General features: G+C 51.5%; 2 protein-coding genes across 2 annotated transcripts; one reads left to right on the forward strand and one right to left on the reverse strand.

Annotated features, from left to right (window-relative positions):
- Positions 1-12: 12 nt before the first annotated feature.
- On the forward strand, positions 13-1327 carry BBA_09572 (transposase-like protein; the record flags this gene model as incomplete). The annotated part of the gene is made up of 2 exons (XM_008604669.1): positions 13-651; positions 716-1327. The coding sequence occupies 2 exons, from the start codon at positions 13-15 to the stop codon at positions 1325-1327; spliced, it is 1251 nt and encodes a 416-aa protein (XP_008602891.1).
- Positions 1328-6588: 5261 nt separating this feature from the next.
- Positions 6589-8515, reverse strand: BBA_09573 (Cytochrome P450 CYP542B3; the record flags this gene model as incomplete). Its single annotated transcript, XM_008604670.1, has 7 exons — positions 6589-6627; positions 6677-7506; positions 7556-7696; positions 7743-7784; positions 7851-8057; positions 8104-8116; positions 8165-8515. 7 exons carry the CDS (start codon positions 8513-8515, stop codon positions 6589-6591), a joined length of 1623 nt encoding a protein of 540 aa, XP_008602892.1.
- Position 8516: the final 1 nt, after the last annotated feature.

The following is an 8516-nucleotide window of genomic DNA, read 5'->3' on the forward strand; positions in this document are numbered from 1 at the left end:
AAAGACACTTGCATGAGCGCTCTATCGACGTCGCTGGCGAGCGAGTTCGGCGTTGAATTCCACCCGACCGACCGTCGCATCCGATGCGGGGGGCACATTATCAACCTGTGTCTTCAGGCGTTCCTGTTCGCCTCCAGCAAGGAGGCACTCTGCGCGGCGATTGAGGAGGCGGATAGAAGCATGGACGCAACAGCCGTTGAGTATCTGCAAGCGCAGTTGCGGCACAGGGCTGCCAAGGGTAAGCGCTTGAAGGTGACAGAAGACCAGGCCGGGTGGCGATCCATGGGACCTCTTGGTAAGCTACACAACATCGCTGTCTATATTCGAAGATCTACAGTGCACAGCGACGCTTGGTACCGCCTGGCAGGCTGCACACTCGGCATCGACAATGCGACGAGGTGGAATTCGTGGTACATGCTCCTTCGGAACGCACTGGACAAGAAGGACAAGCTGATGATGTTCCAGCAAGAACATCACAAGGCTCTTGGAGATGATTGTCTTACGCAGGATGATTGGGACATCCTGCGATTGACGGCGGACTTTCTCCAGCCATTTTGGCAGGCTACGCTAGCACAGCAAATGATATGGTCGTCTTTGGATCAGCTCCTCTACCACATGGATATCTTGCTCAAGCATTTTGAGGATGCTAAGGTAACGTGTTCTGTTGGTGTATCCCTGCGGCGTGTTGGCAGTGCTAACGAACAATGCCAAACAGAAGAAGTATAGCGACCACCCATGTCTCATCCACTCCATCCACATGGGCTGGTTTGTGCTCGACAAGTACTATTTCAAGACCGATGAGACACCCATATATTCCACAGCATTGCTTCTGCACCCATCCAAGCGATTAAAATACCTCCGCCAGAACTGGCATGCAGATTGGCATGAGGGGGCGATTGGTAAGGCCAGGCAGATCTGGAGTCAGTACAAGGACTACGCTGTGGAGTCCACCCCAAAGGATGCTCCAGAGATGGAAATGACCGTATTTGACAAGCTGGCGCGGTCGCTTGATGTGACAGAAGCGGAAGATGACGACGCAGATGAGCTAGAGAAGTTTATGAATGGGACTCCGTGCAAGATTGCATCGAGTCCGCTGGCATGGTGGAGCACGGAAGAGCAGCGGACGGAATACCCACGGTTGCATAAAATGGCTCTCGATGTGCTCTCAATTGCGCCTATGTCTGATAAAGCAGAACGCGTCTTCTCGAGCACTCGACGTACCATTTCTTTTGACCGCGCGCGTCTTGGGGCGGAAACGATTGAGATGACAGAGTGCCTTGGAAGTTGGAAGAAGAACAATTCAATTTGTAATATGCATCTACTGTAGTTTCGTGAGTTGCATTAATTTATGCAGAAGGTTGCAGATCAGTCGCGGGTACTAAATCAAGATATTGGGCTTGTTCTCGGGATATTAGGGGAGTATACGATGTGGTGTGTGTCGAGGACATGATAGATTCATATGCTCGCGATGACGACACCCAGCATGCCCAGTCTCCACACTTACTGATAAGCTAATCAAGCAGTATCAGTAACGTCGTAAGTAATCAATCAGTTTTCAGTAAGGGTCTTATCCATCAGTACTGATTGTTGGGATGTCTGCTTCTGCGCTCGCAGCGTCGCGCCCGGCGTCCACACCACCCTGTACAGTAGTATTCTCGTGGACGCTAGGAGCTATCGCGCTGAGACACCCTGGCTCATCCGTTGACACGACGATGACCGATCGTACTAGCGTATCGTCTACGGTAGTAGCTTCCTCCGTAGTGTGCTCATCGTGCGGGTCGGGCGGGCGGCTGTTCTTGGCACTTCAGTGGAGGGTGCTTCTTGGTCACACTTGTCGGAGGAGCCGGCGTCGTCTGTTGCAGGTCGTAAGGGGAGGCAGAAAACGGCGCTCGCGCTCGCCGTTAGCCCTCCAGTGCTGAGTCTGCTGTCGTGGGACCTGCTTCTATCTGATCTATAATTGCCTGTACTGACCTTGCTTCTGTGGCTGCTGGTGCCACTGTTGCTGCCGCCACACTTGGTGAGCCTGTCGTTGCTTCTGCGGCAGACGCTGGTCAGTGGTGACTGAAAGAGCGCGGCGTATCGCAGAAGGCATGCCCTTGAAGTCATCATATGACCTGACGTGTGACATCTACTACAATTGGGCTGTGCTTTTGGCCTTGTCGCTGATCCAATTGCCTCGAACATACTGGGCTCTCGCCTGGTGCCTGTCACTGGTTGGCCATTTACCCGGTTCACTTGACCGGGGACTGTTCTAGGTTCCAGCATCGGCCATGGCTGGGGTGCATCACGCTTCAAGTGCCAGTGTGGATGGAAACGCTCGAGTAAACGGGCTCGCCCTTCATCCGCAAGCCTTATGCGACACCCAGCCCCGTACGGCCTCAACAATACCCCGGAGACATCCAGAGGAGCTGATACCTGCTAATAAGCACGCACATACTTCAGCTCTTTTAGCTGATTCGTGAGAGCAGGCCTCATGGCTTGCCAAACGTCAAAGAGATCCAAGGAAGATATCTTGATATGTGCCTTGACCAATGAATGTATTCCCTCGGCCCTAGCAGCTGTATTAGTTTCTATGTCTTCTATCATGCCATCGGCCACCTTACCTTGAGGTAGCTACATTGCCAAAGTGTAAATGTTTATCGACCCACGCTCTGACAATCTCCTTGACGGGGTCTAGCCATATTGTTTTGACGTATCCCACTGCATCTGTGTATTTCTCAGCATATTTATGCTCAAAACTAGCAACACGCTGTTGAAATGTCGATTCACTGGGCGAGGCTGCGACTGAGTGCTACAATGCGTAGAATATATTCCATTTTTTGCCTCCTTGATCCCCATCGGCCACAAAGTCCGGTCGGCAAGGCTGCAAAACTGCCTTATTAACGTGCTAAGTGCGAAGCAAACCCTTTAATAAAGGGAAACAGGTCGCGGCAGCATTCATCGCGGTTAGGCATCGGTCTGTCAACACCACAGAAGGTAAGCCGTGCTGATGAGGATGCTAGAATTGTTGTGGAGGTATGTCCAGATTTCCCGCGGAGCAGTTCCAGAGGTCGCTATGTTTGATATAACTCTCGTGTCACTCGCACTAAGCTGACGATGTGCTGGGTGTGCAGATGAGTCCTCACTTGGTGGGTGATTGTGTAGCGTGCTCCTTGCCTGGGCGATGACTCAGGACCAGGAAGTCCCATCTAGGGATTGTTCTGCAAGCACGGAAAACTTGCATACTGTTCCACGGCTACACGTACGGCGTTTGCGTTCGATTAATGCATTTGGCGGAAGCTTATTTCGATCACATGCAAATACAACTTTGACCCGACCATTTGGGGTTTTAACGGCTTGCCCGTTGTATATGCCTAGCCTCTGGGCATTGCCCAAGAATTGATAGCGGCAAGAAGCGATTCACGTGAATCGTATACACCCTCCGACGGGGAGCACGTCGTCAGGGAATGCTGCTTGGGCCATAGCGGAACTTTGCAGTGGTGCAATGGTCGTAATGCTGTGTGCTAAAGGGGGGCGCGCAACAGTTAGTCAGCAGGGCGCCCCTGTATTGGCCGCCTGATATTGAATGAGTTGAGTTGACGCTAGTGGTCAGTTTCGGCAACCATATTACGTGAGTGGTGTTCAACCATTGGGTCGCATTCGATTCGAACGCCGTGTCTTGGCATTCGATTCGATATTCAATAGATGTCCAACCCTGGTGTCAAGACCATGGATGTCTGGATTACTAATTTCGTTTGATGGAGCGATACGAGTGTGTCCTAGCCCTGTTCTTAGCTGCTTTACACAATGAATCATCATAAGTCTACCGAGCTCGCGACCATACTCTTCGATCCGATGAATAAATCTACACCTTTCTAGTGATTATTCAATGAGGTTCTTATGGGTTCCTTGAACCACTTCATCACAGTACTTGGTAGTAATAGCGGCGGTGGGGTCACAGTATCATCAGAATCAAACAGTTCAAATGCTGGTTCAAGCAACTGATGCAGGATAGTCGAGAAAGCTGTTACGACGCAGATAAGCACCTGTTACCTTCCGGAAGGAGGTGTCAGCAGCACATCACAAAAGTCACTTCGCCAAGGGTACTCTGCTATCTCTCACTGGGATGGCACAAGGCACGAGCAATCTTGAGCGCGCTTTGAAGTGATTGCTCACTAGAAAAAAGCAGATTTTTTTTTTTTTGAGAAGAAAGATCCTGTTGATGATATTGAACACATACGTTTTGACGCTGAAAAGGGATTGTAGTCGTGCGTCGGCGATGCGGTCGATGCGTACGACGAGACATTCGTGATTGCGAGGCCAGGACTGACAGACTTCCCCACCGATGCACAATTGTCATTGCTTTTGTGCATGAAATGAGATCAAGTAATCGGATGGTGATTGATATTAAGCCGGGTGGAGGTCAATCAAGCACAGGTCGAGCCGAAGTGCGCAGGCACGTATCGACGGCAAAGTTGCAGCACGGAGGCTATCATATACTGGTACTATGAGGCTTTCCACCAGAACATTTCTGCAACCTGTAGTAGCCACAAGGCCATGTATGTATGCGACAAGACAGCGTGTGTGACAAGACAGCGTGTGTGACAAGACAGCGTGTGTGACAAGACAGCGTGTGTGACAAGACAGCGTGTGTGACAAGACAGCGTGTGTGACAAGACAGCGTGTGTGACAAGACAGCGTGTGCGACAAGACAATGTATGAGGAACGAATGAGCGGGTCTTGATTGCCTTACAAAGGCGCCCATGAAGCCGACTAAGCCGTTTCTGTTGACTCGAATCAACCGCCTTTAGCGGCACCTTAACGTTAGAGGCCACGAGACAGCGTAGAACCTCGTTGATAATGTCGTTCGGAACCTCTACGACGGCTTACAGTATTATATAGGACTTATTCGTAGTCCTACCTAAATCAGGCGGGACTTGGATTAAGTCCTATAGGGGAAAATTAGTAGAAAACCTTATACTCTACTTCTTTAGTAGTTACTTTTTTAGAGTACCACTTCGTCGTAGTATAAGTAGTTATGGAGTGCTCATTGTATAAATCCAGTTATTATCTAATTGATAACTATTATAGGGCTATTATAGTTATATTACTATAGTTTTATAGCCTGATGTAACGATGGCTTATCTCTAAGTCACAGTAGGCCTGCTTCTTAGGTAATGAGTCAGGTTGAATGCTACTGGGTAGCACCGAGCAGTATTATCGGCGTAAGTATCGTCAAGAGTAGAACTTTCAATAGTAAAACTATTGCTTAGATTGATCAGTAGGGATCTAGACTCCCTAGCTATGGAGGAATACCTTCTTCTTTAAGTACCCGTCTATCTATCTGCCATGATCCGGGATGACTTTCGATCACCAACGATCCCGAGTGATCCTCCGTTGTAGATGCTACCTCGGATCACCGCTGGCTTACTGTGATCCACGGTGATCCAGTCACGTAACCCGGCATCCTATTTGGGCGACCTGCTGGCACCCGCTCGGTCGCTCCCTTGGGCCGCCTCCCCGGCTGCCGTACGTACATTCTGGTTCGTAGCAGTCTGTCTCGTCTATCGTCACTTCTAGTGTGGCTAGCGTGGCTAGTAGGCACTCATCGTCAGGCATAGCTAAAGCTAGATAGGATATACGAGACTAAGGTATCGACACTAGACTTAAGGTCCTACTAGAAGCTATAATGCGGAAGCGTGCGTATACGTCGGGGGCGGGGGGGGGGGGGGGGCTTTAATATACTAAATTCAGAGTATACCCTTTATAATTACTACACTTTAATAGGTAGCGGAGTAGTAAAAACGCCGCAATAATGCGCTACTTTAGCCAGCCCAGACCAAGCCAGACCGACTGAGACTGTGGCGAATCAAGAGAGAGCAAGAGAGGCGAGGGCACCACGAGCCGGGCAAGGACACGAGCTATCAGCAAAGTGAAGAACCTGGATGAATGTGATGATGCTAAGAGAAGAAGCTATCTGGATGTGGCTGACGATGAGAAAGGGCGAGCCACTGCACGCGCATTGGGCGGCAGAACGTACTCATCGGGGTCACCACCTATATTAGCTGCAAAAAGGAATGCTTCAGCCGCACCGCCGTGGCGCATTCGCTCCCCTTTGCTTGTGCATTATACTCATCGGCTGGTGCCGGTTTCGTTACATGAGACAGAGGGCGGAAGACATCGGTTAATTGCACGATGCTGTCCAGTGAGTTGATCTATACTAGGTTTATAGAAATTACTCTGTTTACTGTACTATCAAGATGGAGAAGAAAGAAAAAGCACCACTACATAAGAACAGAAGAGAACCTTGCTAGTGGCGCCCGGCACCAGTAGATCCGGGGTTGCCAGGCACAGTATTGAGTTGCAATTTGGCGCGAGGATAATAAAATTGGGATGGACTAACCTTCCTCCGGGGAGAACCAATGTGATGGGAGCCTGAGACGCGCTGCTGCTGGTGATTGATCAAGTCCGACTTGAGAGCACACAGACTAGATTGCCAGTAGAGACTGTATTCGTAACTAGAGCTACTAATACGCACGGTGTCGTGACTCGGGCCATGGATTCATGGGTTCAATGGTTGTACCCTCAAAGGATCACCCGCTATGCCAATCAAACCGCTTCCAGAAGAAAACGCAAACCCTTGCTACCCTATAAAATACCGTTAGCATAGCCCTCGATCCACGGTCCGGCCACATACCTTGTAAGGCAATGGGATGAAGTAATCTGACGCCATCTGACAATCTCTTGGCGTCGTTTCGAAAATCTTAAACACACCCACGTCACCCTCGCGCCTGTCGCCCGTCTCGTCTCCGCCCACCACGCCCGCGCTGCCCCAGCGCCGAAAGAGCTTGGCCAGCATGAGGTGCAGCTCGGCCTGCGCGAGCGCCTGGCCGAGGCAGACGCGCGTGCCGCCGCCAAACATGATCAGGTATCCGTCCAGCCGCTCGTCCTTGGCGAGCCAGCGCTCGGGGTGGAAACCGAGCGGGTCGCTGAAGATGGTCTCGTCCATGATGGTGCGGTACGGGCTCATGCTGACGATGGTGCCGGCCGGTATGTGGTACGACTTGCCGGTGGCGGGATCGGCCACGTTAAACGACTCGTCGGGCGCGATGCGGGACAGGCGGCTGCTCGTGCCGACGCCGTGGCGCAGGGCCTCCTTGACGACGGCACGCAGGTACGGCAGGCTCTCGAGCTGTGCAAGGGGGATGATTTGGTCGACATTGGGAATCGCCGCAAAGAGCTCGTCGCGTAGCTTCTTGAGTGTTTCTGGCCGGTTGCACAAGTGAAAGACGGCAAGTGACAGCGTCCAGGATGTAGTCAGAGTGCCACCTTGGACGAGAATCTGTCCGTCCTGGGCCAGGCGTGCGGTCTCTTTCTCGACGTCGGGCAGCAGTTCGGAAGAAAGCAATTCATGGAAGATGGTCGGGTGACTGACATCGAGTTCCCAGTGCTTGGTTCCTTGAGTAGCCTTGATGTCGCGAATCTGGCCAAGAATGTCGTTCTTAAGCTTCAACCAACCATCCCAGCCTACCACAGTGAGTTGATGGCTTGGGGTTTGCAGAGGTAGACAACGTACCAGGCACCCAGCGCCCTGAAACGGATTCCGGCAGAGCATTAACCAGTGCCAGAGCCCAATTCATGTGCTTGATGATGGAGCCCATGTGTGTGCCCTTGAGGAGGCTGTCTGTTGTAGCCGCGCCAAAGTCTGGCTCCTCGACTGCGACACGTTAGCGCCAGTATTAGAATTCTACCGGTGTGCGAACTTAGGTGATCGTTTCGCGCAAAGGCGTATTCGTTGATGACGTCTAAATGTAAATGTTAGTCAAGAATGTGTGGACTAAGGCTCGCTATACATGTTGCTGTACGCGTACCATTAGTGTAAGCAGAGAACGGATACACGAGATCAATCGGCTCGGTCGGACGGTTCTGTCCTTCACGACGCAGGCGACCCAGGAGCTGATTTACCCGTTCTTCAAGGATGGGCTGGAGATCGCGAACGCTCTTGGTCGAGAAAAACTGGTTCAAAGGGGTACGGCGGAGTCGGTGATGGTCGTGGTCAAGAGTCGCCAGACAACTGTCTAGAAAGGAGTCAGAATGTACCAGCCAAGTTGGCATCATACGTACGAGGAGCTCCAAACTACATCAGGTTAGCAGCTGTACCATACAAATTTGGAAGCTTCCTTACCTGCTTTGCCCAGAACAACCACTTGTGGCGACGGCGGTGCGGCCCTGCGTAGAGTTCAGAATGAAAGTCATGATCACTAACATGGACTTCCCAGGGACTGATCCTCACAACCGGGCCGTACTCCTTGTGCATCTCCACAATCCTAAAGGTATACTGGCCCCCAAGAACAATGTCATAGTAGAATTCGTAATACTGCGTCAGCGCGGCAAGCTTGGGGCCTGGCAGGTGGGCAATGGGACTGTACCACAGCCTGTAGAAGCCCAGGCATACTGCATAGACGACCCAGCATGCGAGGGAGGTGTAGGCGGCAAGCTCCCAGGTGAAGCCAGCGGCATTATCTAGAATCGCCATG

This window comes from Beauveria bassiana, assembly GCF_000280675.1.
Source record: "Beauveria bassiana ARSEF 2860 unplaced genomic scaffold BBA_S00058, whole genome shotgun sequence".
Lineage (NCBI taxonomy): Eukaryota > Fungi > Ascomycota > Sordariomycetes > Hypocreales > Cordycipitaceae > Beauveria > Beauveria bassiana.